Source organism: Podarcis pityusensis (assembly GCF_964106645.2).
Source record: "Podarcis pityusensis genome assembly, chromosome: 13".
Taxonomy (NCBI): domain Eukaryota; kingdom Metazoa; phylum Chordata; class Lepidosauria; order Squamata; family Lacertidae; genus Podarcis; species Podarcis pityusensis.
In genome coordinates this window covers 37,836,739-37,853,918 of record NC_138038.1, presented here as the reverse complement: position 1 = coordinate 37,853,918, position 17,180 = coordinate 37,836,739, and the positions used below count along the sequence as shown (strand labels likewise).

Sequence of the window (17,180 nt, the reverse complement as noted above, 5' to 3'; positions counted from 1 at the left end):
AGGCGTAGCGGCCATGTAGGACGCGGGCGAAGTTTTAAGGCTTCGCTCGACGTGCAGCAAATCATCTTAGGTGAGGGACAGGGTACGCCTCACGGTAGTTCACGTATTCGCACCATCTTTGAAGTGGTCAAGGCGCGAGGACTTAACACCCTACCCCCCCACCCCGACGATAGCAGCCATCTTTGTTACTGGAATGCAGGCTTTGGTTTGTTGCTTCTCTTCGCGTGAGCACCAAATGAGTCGAACAAGTCGCTTTCCATAGGGGCGTCCTCGTATTGCATCCTTCTTTCAAGCAGCTTTTCAAGGGATTTTCGTATTGGCTTCCCCAACTTCACCCAGACATTGCTGATGAAACAAGTTCACCTGAAAGATCTAGTCTATATACACTATTCATGTTGTTATGAATTGGAGGGGTGGGGGCGATTTAGGCTAAATGCCTGGGTCCCCTTCTAATTTCTGGATCCAGCACAGATTCAGTTGTTGGAATAGCCAGGCCAGCCTGGTAATGGCTTGCTAAAGAGGAGTCTTTATGAAGGACGAAGGGTGTGGATCTTTGCCAGAGGGCAAAGAGTGCCCCCCCTCCCGTTAGAAAGACCAAAGGGCAGAGTGGAGAGCTGAGTTATGTGAGCTAGAAACTGGAGGCAAACGCTGCAGCCTGGAAAGGCAGAGAGAGATGCTGTGGCTATGGGAGAAGCAAGACTTTTTAGGGTTGATAATGCCATGAGCCCCTCCATCATAGGCTCACGTTGGATATATGTGTAAATAAACCATACATACTAAAGAAACCACAGTCTCCACTGTGCCACATTCTGAAGGAAACTGGAACCCTGAGTAAGTGCCTGGAACCCCTGGAAACTCACAACACTCAGAGATTGGAATGACATAAAAATATAATTATTATGTTCAACTTACTGATTGCATGTTGATAGCACCACATGCTTACTGCATAGTTTCCTGTTATAATTGCTGTGTTGATTTAATGGGATTGTTTTATTGGTATTTTAATTATGAATGTTCGTGTTTTAATGTTTATGTTACGGATGCTCCCACTTTGTATATCACTGGAAGCCTATTTTGGCATTAAGTGGTCTGTAAAATGATAATTATGATGCAATCAATAAAGAATGGATGATTGAGGAACTGTGGACAGCATCATACACAGTGGTTCTGAGACACCCAACCATAATATGGGAATAACAACAGCCGGACTACATTGCAGAGCTGTTTGTGACTCACTGAGCTCAGGCACAAAACGGCAATATGGAAATAATAACTCTATATATTCCTGTAGAGCATTTCTTTCTTATCTTTTTAAAAGCATCCTTGTTTATATTTTCCTTGCACAATCAGCCCTTAGCTTGAAAAAGCATTGAAATCCTGGTTTTGCTTCTACGTTTTCGGGTGGGCGGGCGGTATTAACTACATGTTGCTGCCCAGCATCAGCTTTGAGATTTCCCTTTCGTTTCCTGTCGGAGAAGTGGTGTAGTGGAAACGATGTACTGTACAGTAAATAAAAGAAACTAGGAAGCTCCGTCTTCGACCCAAGGAATTGTCAGTCTACAGCTGTCGTACGTCTATGGTGCACATCCTAGAATTACTATAGAGAACAGAAGCCACGCCCCTTCCTCCCGTCTCGCCCCTTCCTTCCCCACAATTCTTTGCGCTCCTACAGCCTCTTCCTTTCCCTTTTTTTCCGGGCGCCGCTGACGCTGCCATGGTGAGTCCTGATACCGGAGGGAGGTGGGAGGTGAATCGGTTGCAATCCTTCCCGGGGAGGCGGCGTGAACAGCGGGTGGTGCCGCGCCGGTGTGGAGAAGGGCCTGGAGTGCCCGGGGAGACTAGTATTGGCGGGCGCAGCCGGTGCCTGGAGAGACACCACCGCGGAGGGTTTGTGTGTGTGTGTGTGTGTCTCTTTAGGAGCAGGATGAATTTGGGGCCTAGGAGCGTTGCTGGAGCCGCTTAAGATTGGACAGAGGAAGGGGGAGTCTACACGCGTGTGTGCACGTCCTGACATTACACAGGGGGAAATAAAAAAACACGTCTTATCTAAAACACGATTACGGGCTCGTTATATGGTAAAAAAGAAGGCAGACGAGAAGCTGCGGCATGCTTTCTCGGAAAAGTTTGTTCTAAATACCCAGCTGAAACGTAGCCGTTCTCTTAGAAAGTCTCTGCGGCTTTGGCATTTATAGTTCTTTCTGTAACAGCCGTTATGGATCTCGACATTTTGGGAAGGGTCGTAGTTCAGTGGCGGGGCATCTGCCTGGCATGTGGAAAGTACCAAGTTCAGTCCCTGGCATTTCCAGGTAGGGCTGGGAGAGATTCTTGCCTGCAAGCTGGGAGAGGTGCTGCCTATCCATGTGGACAGTTCTGAGTTAGATGGACGAATGATCTGACTCTATAAGGCAGCTTCCTGGTTTCTAGAAATACTGCACTTTTCAGCCTTTCAAAGCTGAGTACCTTTTAATAACATGGAGCGTGGACGTTCAGCCTTTGCACAAGGAGCATAATAGCTTTAGAACGGAGATGGGGTTGTAATTCACTATTACCAATAAACAAATAACCTGTGACCCTTCTGGATGTTGTTGAACTCCAGCTCCCATCAATGCCAACAAAAAAGGTCAAGTGATTAGCTCCGGTGGGAGTTTCAGTCTAGCATCATCTTGAAGGGCTGCAGGTTGCCCATTCCTGATGCCAGCCAGTGAGGTTTACATCATAGCAGCAGCAGTAGTAGGCGTGGCCATAGTGAGAAAGGAGTATGGAAGATGCTGTTTACTTTTGTGTAATAGAACTTTATCCATGCAGGTGTGAATGGGAAGGGGGGGGCATCTTAGAAGCAGAGAATGGGGCAGTTGCATTGAGAATGGATTTTGCAACTAGGCATAACCCTTGGTTATTCATGATAGAGAAAGAGAGGGGCTTAGTGTGGTGGGTCCTTTGGGCATGTGGGAGGTGAGCATGCAGGCGATTAACAGGTTCTGATGTGAAAGAATGGCTTGGATGAATGGAGCTCGTGTGTGCAGAAGATGAACATGTACTTGGGGTGCCTGTCGTCATGAAACAATAAAAAGGGAACCCCCTTAATAAACTACATGCAGTAACAAGCAACTTAGACCACAAACAAATTTGCTTTGAATATCAACTTCCCTTGGTTGTATTATTATTATTACTATTAATTGAATTTGTATACCACCTTTCATCTACAAATCTCAGGGCAGTTCACAATATAAAACACACAAAATAAGAATAAAATCAAACCAATAATCCCTCTCTCTCAAACACATTTAAAGAAAAGGCCCGTTCTTATGTTGCCACCCTCCAGACTTTCATAGAGGCCTCAGGATGATCTCAGCATCCTGGTAGGTTCATATGGGGAGAAGCGCTCCTTGAGAGTCCTGAGCCATTTAAGGCTTTATAGGTCAAAACCAGCACTTTGAATTGGGCCCGTAAACTAATTTGCAGCCAGTGCAGTTGGGCCAGGATCAGTGTAATATGCTCAAACCATATTGCGCTGCTGAGCAACCTGGCCACTGAATTTTGCACTAGTTGAAGTTTCTGCACCATCATCAGAGGCAACTCTACGTTGAACATGTTGCAGTAATCCAGCCTAGAGGTTACCAGAGCATAGTGAACAGTAGTTGGGCTGTCCCTGACCAGATAGGGGTGCAGCTGGGCCACCAGCCCAGTATTCAGTTATTGCAGAAACATTCTTGTGCATTTGGCATTGTACTTGCAGAATGGTTTGCATCTACAGTGGTACCTCTGGATACGAATTTAATTCATTCTGGGGGTCCGTTCTTACCCCCGAAACATTCACATCCAGGGGCACCTGTTCTGCGCATGTGCGTGGGGTGGAAACCTTTCCATTACTTCCGGGTTTGCCACATGTGTAGCCCAAAGGATACGTATCCAGAGGTGTTCGCAACTAGAGGTACCACTGTAGTTGCTTGTTGTAATTAGATTAGTGTAATCCCTGTACTTCTTTCCTCTTGCACATTGCCCATTTTGGGGGGGGGTATTTGGGGAGGGGCTGCAGCTAACAGGGTACAGCACATGCCTTGCATATGGAAGGTCCCAGGTTTAATCACTGGCCTCTGCAGTCAAGGCTAGGAGAGACCCTGGAGAGCTGCTATCCATCATTGTTGACACTGCTGAACCAAATGGACCTCTGTCACAACCTATCACATTAGTGCTGTCATGGGCAATTTTGAGAATAGTTTTCTTCCCAGCTTCTCTTTTACCTAAGCTTCTGATCAAAGAGAGAAGGTGGACAACTAGTTGGCAACACTTTATAGCATACAAAATGTCCCAAAGTCTTTGAACGTTGATTGTCTTCACAAGCCTCTCTATGTGAGAGATTGTTTATTTGGCACCATTCTGCAGATGAAAAAAATGAGGCTGAGGGGGAAATTGCCACCAAAATTAACTCTGCAGTTTTGTGCACATTTACTAAGCTGTAAGTCCCACTATTTTCAGTGGAACTTAACCGCCATCTGTACAATACCTTTAAGCGCTATGATACCACTTTAAATGGTCTTGTCTTCCCCCAAATAATGTTGGGAACTGTAGTTAGTTAAGGGTGCTGAGAGTTGTAGGGATACTTTATTTCCCTCAGAGAGCTACAATTCCCAGAGTTCCCTGGGAAGAAAGTATCAGGTTGGTGAAGGCTGGCGCAGTATATGCTGCCCAGTCATTAAGAAACCCAACATTTCTATATCTCAGAAAGGAGGGAGGTGTGGTTGTATATAGGCACGTCTGGCAGATTCTCCCACAAACCCACTTACGTGACAGCTTCTCTTTCTTGGTCCCAGGGAGTCGACATACGCCACAACAAGGACCGGAAGGTTCGACGCAAAGAGCCTAAGAGTCAGGATATCTACCTTCGCCTCCTGGTCAAGGTGAGAACCAGCGTGATTGAAAATCTTTGGTTTCGGAGATGGCTAAGAGCCAGAATTCCCGCAGGTCATGTTCTCCCTCTCCCCCCTTCACCCATGCTTATTTGTGTGGTGGTGGCATACTGGCATGTGTGAGTCTTTTTACAGAAAGAAGGCTCTAAGGAATTTGGGAAGCTGGGGACTGACCTGCTGTGGGAAAACAGAATTAGTGGGTTATATTTGGAGGCTTCTTGTTGGGCTGGAAGCTGAATTGTGGACATAATATGGAAAGGGAGGGCAAAGGGACGGGCCAACAAGACTCCCCCAAGTATCCTGTCAACCCCTTTGTTGCCTCTTCAGCTCTACAGATTTCTTGCTCGACGGACCAATGCAAAATTCAACAAGGTGATTCTGAAACGGCTCTTTATGAGCCGCACCAACAGGCCTCCGCTGTCTGTTTCCCGCATGGTAAGTGCAGATTCCCCTCCCAATCTCTCTTACCTTTTTTTATACGCTTCCACAGGATGCCCTACATAGGAATTCTCAGTTGCTATCTTTCGCTTTCACACCACCCCTCCAGATCCAAATTCAGGAATAAACAGCCACCTCTGGTGTGACTTTGCCAGCATTTTTCAAGCAGTGGAGCAAGGCAGGAAGAAAGGAAAGGAGCAGGACTATGGCCCATGGTGTGGCTTTTCCCTATTTAAGGGTATCAGAAGAGCCTGGCTAGATCTGTCGAAATGTTCAATTTGCACAGCATTCTGTTCCTACTGTGGCCAACCAGATGCCTATGAGAAGCTCACAGGCAGAACTTGAGGGCAACAACAGCACTCTCCCTGCTTGTGATTCCCAGCAACTGTTGTTCAGAGGCATACTGCCTCCGACAGGGGAGGCGCAATATCTCCATTGTGTCTAGTAGCCATTGATATTCTCCATGAACTTGTCCTCTTTTAAGCCCATCCAGATGGGCGGCATATAAATAATAGAGTAATAATAATGCTTATTATCATCATCATCCAAGTTGGTGGCAGTTAGTTGCATCTTGTGTGAACAAATACCATAGTTTAAGTATGCATATTGTGAAGTCTTTCTTTTCCCTGTCCCAGATCTTCCAACTTTCAGCTGCTTAGGTTCTAGTATTATGAGAGAGGGAGTATAACTTTTCCCTCCCCACATCTTTATCATGTCACCCCCCCCTTCACTTTTTTTTCCTAAACTAAAAAGGGCAATGCACTCCTTCCCCAACCCCAAAGCAGTGGGTTGCTGTGCAGGTTGGTGGCCCAGTAAATCTAGTGAGATATGCAGCTGATCATGCTAATGCAAGTTATAGGAGGAAATGGTGAGGCAGATCCATTCTCTTGCTGTCCCAGTTAAAGTAACCTGGGTGCGCATTCATATATAAAAAAGGAGCCCACTCCTTGTCATATAGTTAAACCACTGCCTGCTGTTCAGACAGCTAATACGTGCACATTCACTGTGATCACTCTTTCTCCCTCTCCAGATCCGTAAGATGAAGCTCCCAGGCCGGGAGAACAAAACTGCTGTCGTGGTGGGTACAGTGACCGATGATGTTCGCATCCAGGAAATCCCCAAACTGAAGGTAGCTTGGCTAGTTGGTGGTGGAGGAGCTGTTCAAAGGGCAGGAACTCAAGAGGCTTTAGGCAGCAGGAGGGATGTTGCTTTGACAGCCTTGAAAACTGGAGGTGTATAGGAATGTCTGATAGGCATGTGATGGCATGGAAGTGGTTGGCGCATGCAACTTATAATTGTACATGCAGTTGATGACTGGCCATCGCTTGGACTGTAATCTGTTTATGAGTTTTAGTTCATTAACTAAGCATTCCAGGTCTGCTGCCTGGTTAATCAGGAGAGCATCCTTTTATCCAATCAGAATGTTCTGATTCAATCAATTAATTGCACCCCTAGTTATAATAATTAGCTTGGGGTATAGATGAAGGTGCAAATTTTATTTTTGGAGCAAACAAATGACATACTTCATCTCACGTTGCAACCCGTTTCCCTTTTCCTCCAAGGTTTGTGCCCTGAGAGTGACCCGAGGAGCCCGTACCCGCATCCTGAAAGCTGGTGGTCAGATCATGACTTTTGACCAGTTGGCCATGGCTGCCCCCAAGGGCCAAGGAACTGTGCTGCTTTCTGGTGAGTCGGGAGGAAGGTACCAAGCTCTTGAGGCTTGCGAAGTTCTTGCAGGTGCTAGTTTGCTGCTGATGCCTCAGTATGACTAAAGCATCTTTTCTGACTTGCCTCCTGCAGGACCCAGGAAGGCTCGCGAAGTTTACAGGCATTTTGGCAAGGCCCCTGGAACCCCACACAGCCACACTAAGTGAGTACCTCAGGCTCCAGGTCTCCTGCTAGCCTCTTCCCATTTACCATGCTGCCCCTCAAGATAATTGTAGGTTTTTGAGGAAAAAATATGATTTTTCTCCTGTTTACACAATCACTTTATTACTTCCTGTTCTTCTGTGGTATAGCTTCAGTATTATACTTACAAAGGGCCCTAAAAGGCCTTTTCTGACCTTTGAATCCCATTCTTCCAAGGAATCAAGTCTTGGAAGTCTCACCATAGCGTTTTGAACCTCATAGCTGCCTAAGAGAGTTAATTAGGCTATCCTGTGAGCATTAAAACAGGCTTTCCACACCCAATCCCAAGTATTTCAACTAGTTGGCAACACTTTATAGCGTACAAGACACATTCTCTTGCATGATTTGCCATACAGCCATGACCCCCCATTGGCCTCTTTTTCTCTGTACGCTAGAAGTTGAAGAGGGGTTTGGATTCAGATTACAGCTCTTGGATTTCAGACGCTCTGGGAATTTTGGGAGAGGAAGCAGAGTAAATTCCATTGACGCCTTCTCACTTTTTCAGGCAGCTGGGACAGTCTGTGAGAGGGGGGAGCCTTTTTGGGGTTAGGGAGGTGAAGGATAGAAGGGGGGAGCAAGAGAGCCCCACGATTCTGCAGCACCTCTGAATTCAGAGGCTACTGTGCACGCATCTCCTTCCTGAAGCAGTGTATCTGCTAAGCAAGAGCAGGCTCCTATTTGTGTTACTAACTCCTCTTACATTTTCCACTTTGCAGGCCATACATCAGATCCAAGGGCCGCAAGTTTGAGCGGGCTCGAGGTCGCCGTGCCAGTCGAGGCTACAAAAACTAGATTGGGTCTTGAAATATTTGAAGGCTGTGATGCGATGGATTAAATTTGCTATTCTGAATATAAATTAAAAAACCCCATGTCGTGTCATTTGTTAAGACAGTCAAGCGCTAGGAAGATTGTAAAGGCAGGTTGTAGACCCAACAACGTCTGGTTTGCCTGAACATCAGTCTTTTCCCAGGATGTCTCTCCCCTCCCAACCTGCTTTGAGTCTTCCCACAATCTTTACTGAACGTGAGTGGATGAGATGACCCAATAATTATACTATACAATTATACTTATAATTATAATTATACTATACAATAATTATGTGAAGTGTTTTGGAAATGTCAGACATAAAAGAAAAGTGTCAGGGAGGGAGGGAGAGAAGACTTCTTAAAGAGAAGTATTTGCAGGAGCTGGAGGGTAGGAGACATGTTGGTTGGAAAAAGGACTCCTGCTGGTGCCTATCAGTTACTGAACTAGAATTTTAAAATACAGTTTAGGGAAGACTTTTTTTTTTAAGATAAAAGTATTGCTAAATGTTGGGTCTGGGGGTGCTCAACCAAGATATCAAATGAATTTTGGATTAGTTTCCTGGTTACTATCACTGGTGGTCAAGGAAAGCAGAAACATAGGTGTCCTAAAAGGTGCATTCATTCTGCAGCACGGATTCTGAGGCAGCAAGTAGGGCCCAGCAATAAAATTACAATGCAGGTGTGGGAATAGGAGCAGCGTTCAATGAAGGTGACACAGAAGTGTTGAGACTGTTGGGGGAGCAGGACTCCTTTGCCCTAGCCTAGCCCCATGGGGTTGTGCAGCAGGCAAGCCAGGTAGCAGGAAATGGTCCACGCCCTGCCCACTTGGCCCTCCATGTTCTGCGGGTGAACGACACGCAGGAAGCGGTAGCCGAAAGCCTTGTCCGTCAGGCTCCGCAAGCTCAGCACTTGCCTCTTGGCCGCCTCCTGCTGGGCTGTCAACTCCACAGGCCCTGCCTGCAGGAACGGCGGCAACACAGGCAATTCTTTGCCAGTCCCGGCACTGAACGTCAGGAAGCCGCTGGGAGCAGCCAGAGCATAGCCGTGCAGTGAGTACCGAGCCCTGGGAACCTGAGGGGCATCTCCTCCTCTGCCTCTTGACCGCCCCTGGGCTTCGAACAACAGTTCTGCGCAGTCCAGAGCCACCAGTGGCACATCATGGTGCCTGAGTGGCTGCTGTGGCTTGAAAGCATCTATGTAGCGCTGGCTGCAGGCAACTGGGATCTGGAGGGAGGAGAAGACATCTGTAAGAATGGCCGGCTGCATCAGGGCAGTGACCCATCTTGTCCAGCATCCTGCTCTCACAGTGGCCCACCAGGAGCCTGTGGGAAGCCTGCAAGCAGGATCTGAGCATAACGGTACCCTCTCCCTGCTACCTGACTTCCGGGAACTGGTATTCAGAAGCATGACTGCCTCTGACAAAGGTTAAAAACAGGAATGGGGAACCTCAGACTCTGGGACGAATCTGGCCCTCCAAGCTACTCTTACCTGGCCCTTGGGACTCTCCTCACGCCTCACCCCTCTCCCTAAGCCACACTCCTCACTGGCCCTGCTTTGCTCCTTAACTGCTTTTGCCTGCCTGAATTCTTGATCTTTGATGAGACCTCTTGCTTGCCTGGACAGGAGATAGAGGGTATGCATAAAAACTAGCCTGCTGTACAAAGGTAAACTATATTTGTTCCCCTGCCCACCCTTAGCACATGGCCCCCAGAAAGAAATGTGGCCCTCGGGCTGCAAAAGATTAATGCAAACATAGGCCAAATTGCGCGATGGTTGGGGGCTCTCATTTCTGGATTGTGAGTTTCAAGGAATGAGGAGAGGGTCAACAGGAAAGGGGGCAGTAGTTCTGCCTTCTGTTTTGATTTGAGAACTGACGGGGGCAAAAGAAATGGGAAAGCAAGGATGCACATGCCACAGTCCAAACCCATAGAAAAGTTGTGAAGTCCTCCCTTTGAAACCAATAGGACCAGTTTGTTGTGGCTAACACACACCACTTAATTTTTATGGGGACTTCACCGCGGGGTTAATTTTTATTGGGATTTGTGCTCTTGAATATCATTTTTACTACTGAATTCAAGAAAGTTCTCTGTTGGGAGGGGCAACAGCCTAAAAATCAAGGCGGGGCGTGGGAACCAAACCATAGAAAATAGAATGTGCTTCTACAGCACACTTTTCTTCCCTTTCTACACATGGGGCTGGGAGAACAGTGTGAACTGGACTTCTGGACTTCATCCACCGGGGGCAGTGCAGGACTGGCAGAAGAGGCCCTTCTAAAACAGCCTTGTGCCAACTCGCTGGGGCAGATGGGAATTGCACCTCAAAAGCCTCAGAAGAGAAAGGCTGCAACCACGCACCATCTGAAAGCTCCTTACCACCCACCCTTTAGTCCCAACCCAATTATTCTATGCTCCTTTCACCAACACCATTGCACCTCTCATTAACTCTCTGGTGTTGTTTTTCCGGGGCGTGTAGAAAGGAGGAGTTCTTGCCTCGCTTTACTCACTTGTCGCAACCTCCGCTCCATGAGCTCCGTCCAGCTGACCCAGTAGCGGGAGGCCGTGGATTCGGAGATGTGGAACCGGAAGGCCAAGTCCTGAAGCAGCAGGCCCAGGCGCAGGCGGACGAGCACCAGGAAGAGCTGGTTGTCGGGGCTGAGGGCGCTGTGGGGGCTGCCTTCCGGGCTCCCCACCTCCCCATGCTCGCCCTCGAGGAGGAAGTCCAGAAAGGCCACCAGGCGGGGGTACCTGTCGAAGCCCGTGTAGAACCTCAGCCGCTTGCCGTCGCCCTGGACGCTCTCGAGGGAGAAGGCCCCGTGGTGCGCCTGGGCCTCGCGCTGCCCCCTCAGCTGCCTGCTCAGCGAGAGGACGGTGGCGCCGCTGGCATCCAGCTCCTTGCGCATGCGATGGCCTGCAGACTCCAGCTGCTCCCGCTCCCAGCGCAGGTTCCGGTTCTCTTCCTCCAGCTGCGAGACGCGTTCTCCGAGGTGGGAAAGGAGAGCCCACTTCTCGCTGTCCGCGCTCTCCTGTGTGCGGCAAAGGACAAAATGGCGGCGTTGGCATGGCTTTCCGCAAAGTTGCCCCCACCCAACTCTGCTCCCTGCCCACCTAGTCAGCCCGGACACTGAGGTCCAGCTCTGAGGGCCTTCTGCCGCTTCTCTCATGGCAAGAAGTGAAGTTACAGGGAACCAGGCAGAGGGCCTTCTGGGCAGTGGCGCCCGCCCTGTGGAACACTCTCCTGTCAGATGCCAAGGAAATAAACAACTATAGTGGTACCTCGAGTTACAGATGCTTCAGGTTACAGACTCCACTAACCCAGAAATAGTACCTCAGGTTAAGTACTTTGCTTCTGGATGAGAACAGAAATCGTGTGGCAGAGGGAGGCCCCATTAGCTAAAGTGGTACCTCAGGTTAAGAACAGTTTCAGGTTAAGAACGGACCTCCAGAACGAATTAAATTCTTAACCCGAGGTACCACTGTATCTGAGTTTTAGGAGAAATCTGAAGGCAGCCCTGCATAAGGACGTTTTTATGTTTTATTGTGCTTTTATATTTTGCTGGAAGACTCCCAGGGTGGCTGGGACAACCCGGTCAAGATGGGCAGCATATAAATAATAAAAATATTATTATTATTAGTCACTGGTCACCCTCACCTTCAGCTCTTGGTGTTCCTTCTGGTTGGCTTCCACTGCTCCCTGCAGGCTAAGAAGGCGCTCGCTCTGGCGGTGGGCTGTGTCCTGCAACTCCCTCACAAGCCTCTTCAGGGCATGTCCTCCTTCTGGTATGCAGTATGCGCCGTGGTCATGCAATGCAGCCATGCCCTCGCAACAGGGTGACGCGCTGGTGTTTTTCACCTGCTCATCTGCCACAACCAGGTCACCAGGACCAGAGGGAAGGCCTACTGAACAATGATCGGCTTATTGGTATTTCAATAGCGTGGTTGTTGCTTCAAGGGTCATCCTTATTCCTGGCCCTTGGTGCCCCTTCCCCCCCTTCCCAAGAAGCTCTGGGAAATGTAGTGCCCTGAAAGGCTAAGGGCACAGTAACAAATTTGCTCACCTGATGTCATCTCTGTCCTCCACCCTCCCCATGCCAAACTGTTTTATCCTGTAAAGACCTACATTGGCTCCCAGTACATTTCCAAGCACAATTCAAAGTGTTGGTGCTGATTTTTAAAGCCGTCAACGGCCTCGGCCCAGCAGACCTGAAGGAGCGTCTCCGCCCCCATTGTTCAGCCCGGACACTGAGGTCCAGCTCCGAGGGCCTTCTGGCGGTTCCCTCCCTGTGAAAAGTCAGATAGTTGTATATTTCCTTGACATATGATGGGAGGGCATTCCACAGGGTAGGTGCCACTACCGAGAAGACCCTCTGTCTGGTTCTCTATAACCTCACTTCTCGCAATGAGGGAACCGCCAGAAGGCCCTCGGTGCTGGATCTCAGTGTCCGGGCTGAACGATGGGGGTGGAGACGCTCCTTCAGGTATACAGGACCGAGGCCGTTTAGGCTACTGGGCCAGATTGAAGGTGCTGAGTGTATAAAAGCCTTGGGACCACCTTTCCCTATTCCTACCTGTTATTCTGATACGTTCTGCAGCAGTGTTGCTAGCTGGTCCCTTGTGCCACATGGAATTGAGCACAGCAGACTCTATACTGTGGAATTTATTCAATTTGTTGATTCGCTTTTCACTCTAGCTCAAAAACCTTTTTATTTTTGCAAAGTTACCCTGCCATGTGAGCAGTTTTACATTCTTCTGATCTTTGCTTTTACCTTTAATTTTATGTACACCACTCTGAGAAGATCTCCCCCTTTTCATTTAGTGGTATAGAAATTTATGTACGTATAAATAGATAGGCCTTGAAAAGTCCAAGCTCGCCTCTTTGCCATCACAAAGAAACAAGGGATTCTTTGTTTCCAAGAAGCCCACACACCTTCCCCTGCCAGCAAACCAGTGAGGCTCCTCTCTGATTTTACACTGTACAAGCGCCCTGTGCTCTCCCAGAAATCTCTGCTTCTCATGTCCAAGAAGGAGATACATTGCTGCTGTGTCAGCTGCAATCTAGGTCTGTGCTGCTTCTTCATGCCTCCATCTCTGGCCCACAGGGGGGCAGCACACACCCACACTGGCTCACGGCATTCCTGTTAGGAGGATTACATTTTGTGGGCCTCTCCAGACTGATGTTCTATTGCAAGTTTCATCCGCAACATGTTCTGTGACACAAAAATAGTGGTGGATTTATTCTGCTTTAGCTTGCGATGCTTCCCTGATACTATCACACGACTGTTTTGTAGAGCAACAAAAGTGGGACAAAATTAAACCGGAACATGTGTGGCATAAAAATTACAGAATATCAGCTGCAGGATATGTGCATCCGGTTGGAAATGGAGGAATGTGACTAAAGGATTGAAAGTGGGATCCTGTCTGACCACCGTGATAGCATCATGAACATAGATCATCATGAATGTGCAGTAAGAAGAACATCTGGAGGAGTCCCTGTTTAGTAGTACCATGTCTTTAATGTACACAAGAATCACCACAACCCCTCTCCTGATTTGGGGTTAACTTGGAGATTCACCATGACTTCAACCTGACTTTGTGATTATCTTTCATAAGCAAGACAGACCATACAAATTTTTAAAACCTGCATACATCACTGCTAGCAACATAACAGACATTAAATTTTCACAGCAAATTGTTTCTGCTTCTGCGGTTGCTCTTATGTGACACACAAGATATCAGAGCAATACAGAAACCTTTTGCTATGTGAATTTAAGATGACCTCTGCTTTGTTAGCCGCTGTTACAATATATAGTTTAAGTCAAAAGTGACGAACTGCATCCTTCCAGGTTCCAGACTATTTTTCATATATGGGTCATAGCTGTCAACTTTTCCCTTTTCTTGTGAGGAATTCTATTCGGAATAAGGGAATTTCCCTTAAAAAAAGGGAAACGTTGACAGCTATGATATGGGCACATATAAAGAAAGCATTGCTGCAAAAATACTTGGATCCTATTAAAATGTACAAGGAAAAAAGATACAGACGTAATACTCTCTCTCCCCCTCCCCTCTCTCTCTATGAAGCAATAAAGTGCAGATGCATATATGAAGCGTAACAGGGAGGGATTGCTGCCCGAATTTGTGGAGCATCGATACTGAGGAGAAGGGGAGCCCTGAGATAGGCTGAAAGCGGCAGGTTTGGGGATGGCGATGCACCCCTGTTGCTCAGTACCTGGGCGGGACCGCAGCTCAACTCCATCGCGCTCGCTCTCCCAGCCTCGTTTCCGATCCAAAATGGCCGCCGCAGTGAATCAGCCCTATCTGTCTCTACTACCGCGAAAGGCGCTGTCCGGTTTTCCCTCAACCAAGATGGCAGCATCAGACTCGAAAGGAATGAGTGAAGCGCGCCAGGAGTTGGGTCCTAGTTGCTGCGTATATAGTGGGTTCCCTCATTAACTCCCTCCCCCGCCCCCGGGGGGAAGAGAGAATCACAAAAAGTAAGCACACACACACACAGTTTCGTGACGCCTTAAAAACTAAACACTTTGATTATGGCATAAACTCCCGTAGATTATAGTCCATTTCAATCAGATGCATACTATTAAGTGTCACCCATCCTTGCAGGTTTATATGGACACATGGATGTAAGGAATGGGGGATCTGTAATCATTGGGGTCAGAGGCAAATGGAAATAAGGAATATGAGGAAGGGTAGAGCATCCACCGCTTTGCATGCAGAAAGTGCCAGCTTCAATCCATGGCATCACCTGGCAAGGCTGGAAGAGACGCCTGGCTACTGGCAGTCAGTGGAGAGAATACTGAGACGCATAGACCAATGGCCTTATGTTCCTGTAATTACAGATAGTGATAGTTCAATTATAGCTAACTGTCTGCAAAATAACCCAGCATTGGAGGATTAGAATCATAGAATTGTAGTGATACGGAGGGGGGGGCATGTTTTCTTCACCTTCTTCTTCGCTACAATATATCCATTTATTTCCAATTGTCAATGTCAAAAGGGACTAAAATCTATAAAATTCATAGAAAATCAACGTGCCAATTTGCTCAATTTCTCTAGGACTCCATGACACCTCCCCTGCCCTCCATAATCCCTCAACCAAGGTGTCAAGACCCTAATCCTGTCAAATCACTCTGCCAAGCCTTTCCTCAGGGAAATGCCAGGTGACAGAATATGCATACATGGACCATTGACTTCTCATCACCGGTACTCAGGAAGTGCTTATCTGCACATATCTCCAGCTCTGCATATTCCCCCCTCCCTCCTCCATATGTTAATCCGGTGTAACCGAACCTCTCCTTAATGGATTCATGATGTAATCTGTGTAACCCAACCTCTCCTTAATGTATTCATGATGTAACTGTGATGTATTTTGCACTGTATTCTGGGACATGGAGGGAAGTTTCAAAAGTTCATGTCACCCCTTTCTCGCTGTTCAATCTCGTCTTGAACCTGTTGCGCAATAAACTTGGATCTTCTGCAGTTTGCTCCTGTCTCCGGCTGAGCTCATTTTCTTCCGCAGGGACCCGCGGACTTAGTCCGACGAGCTGGGTGGCAGAGTAGCCCCGCACCCAGATTTTACCGTAACAGTAGAGTGGGAAGGGACCTTAGGGGTCATCTGGTCCAACCCTCTGCAATGCAGGAATCTTATTGCTCAACATGGGGCTCGAACCCACAATCCTGAGATTAAGTGTCTTAAACTCTACCAACTGAGCTATCCCACACAAGATTACATGTCATGCGTCTAACGAAATGGAGTCATGTAGTTCCTAAAATCTTAAAAAAGGTAAAGGACCCCTGACAGTTAAGTCCAGTCACAGACGACTCTGGGGTTGCGGCGCTCATCTCACTTTACAGGCTGAGGGAGCTGGTGTTTGTCCGCAGACAGTTTTTCCGGGTCATGTGGCCAGCATGACTAAGCCGTTTCTGGCACATCGGAACACCGAAACCAGAGCAGCGCACGGAAACACCGTTTACCTATTTATCTACTCGCACTGGTGTGCTTTCGAACTGCTAGGTTGGCAGGAGCAGGGACCGAGCAACAGGAGCTCACCCCGTCGTGGGGATTCGAACCGCTGATCTTCTGATCGGCAAGCCCAAGCAGCTCAGTGGTTTAGACCACAGCGCCACCCGCGTCCCTCCTAAAAGCTTAGGCCACAATAAAATTGATTAGCCTTTAAGTGCCACAAGACTTGGTTCTTTTTGATGCGACTAGCATGGCTGCTTCTCTGGAAAAAGCACAAACAGGTATTTCCTTAATCAGTGGCATTACTTTCCCCTATGTTGTGGCAGCAATGGGAGCAGGAGCTGCTTGATCATGGGGGCAGTGGGTGAACCCCCTAACACAGCCTTTGCTAACCTTTTGAGATGGTTTGGACTACATTTGTATGCGCACCATGCATGTAAAGCACAGGAGGAAGCCCTAGGGTGGTGGGGCAAAGGTGTCCATTTGAAATGCACAGATTGTTGAGGTACTGCGCACACGACTTTTTGATGAACTCTCCTCAGATAAGGATAGTTGCCTGACTGTGTTTTTCAGAGAAGGAGCAGCTGCAGGGGCTTTCCTTCATCATTCTGGAAAGAGCATCTAGCTCCTACTGCTTCTAGCCCAGAGCTGAAGGGAGGCAAACTCTTCCCTCTTCCACTGGCCAAGAGCCTGGGGTACCCTGCAAGAGTTGCACCCCGTGACACTCAAGAGGAGCATCATGCCTAGAGAAATAAACTGTGCCCAGGAGTGATGCAGTCAGTGCTATTTATGCATAAAGTTCAGATGCAGACGTGGCAAAACTCTGTTATTAATTCACAGCAGTGCTAATTGATGGCAACACAATCTTTCTGACTTTGCTATGCTAATTTAACACCTGGAAAGGGAGGGCGGAAAAAACAAACTTGGTCTCAGCTGAGTCCTAAATGAATAGGAATCCAAAGACATTATAAATTCTTGTTCAACAATTTCACTCTCTTGACATCTTTTAAAGTTCCTTTGTTGAAGAATGGCAACATTCTAGTCTGCAGCAGAATGCCCTTGGAGAGCGAAATGTTCTCCCACTGGTTTCTGAAATGTTGCCATTTTTGTATGTTGAATTTGTGTCCATCTATTATTCTTTTGCCTG

At 47.8% G+C, this 17,180-nt stretch overlaps 2 protein-coding genes across 2 annotated transcripts; one reads left to right on the top strand and one right to left on the bottom strand.

Annotated features, from left to right (window-relative positions):
• Positions 1 to 1,613: 1,613 nt before the first annotated feature.
• Positions 1,614 to 8,117, top strand: RPL18 (ribosomal protein L18). Its single transcript, XM_080977816.1, has 7 exons — positions 1,614 to 1,717; positions 4,812 to 4,898; positions 5,235 to 5,342; positions 6,376 to 6,474; positions 6,908 to 7,031; positions 7,146 to 7,215; positions 7,970 to 8,117. The coding sequence occupies exons 1-7, from the start codon at positions 1,715 to 1,717 to the stop codon at positions 8,043 to 8,045; spliced, it is 567 nt and encodes a 188-aa protein (XP_080833942.1). The 5' UTR covers positions 1,614 to 1,714; the 3' UTR covers positions 8,046 to 8,117.
• A 545-nt stretch (positions 8,118 to 8,662) lies between these two features.
• LOC308461152 (uncharacterized protein) lies at positions 8,663 to 14,341 on the bottom strand. The gene is made up of 4 exons (XM_080977815.1): positions 14,282 to 14,341; positions 11,708 to 11,952; positions 10,563 to 11,081; positions 8,663 to 9,283 (listed from the first exon to the last, which is right to left on the bottom strand). The coding sequence occupies exons 2-4, from the start codon at positions 11,870 to 11,872 to the stop codon at positions 8,816 to 8,818; spliced, it is 1,152 nt and encodes a 383-aa protein (XP_080833941.1). The 5' UTR covers positions 11,873 to 11,952; positions 14,282 to 14,341; the 3' UTR covers positions 8,663 to 8,815.
• Positions 14,342 to 17,180: the final 2,839 nt, after the last annotated feature.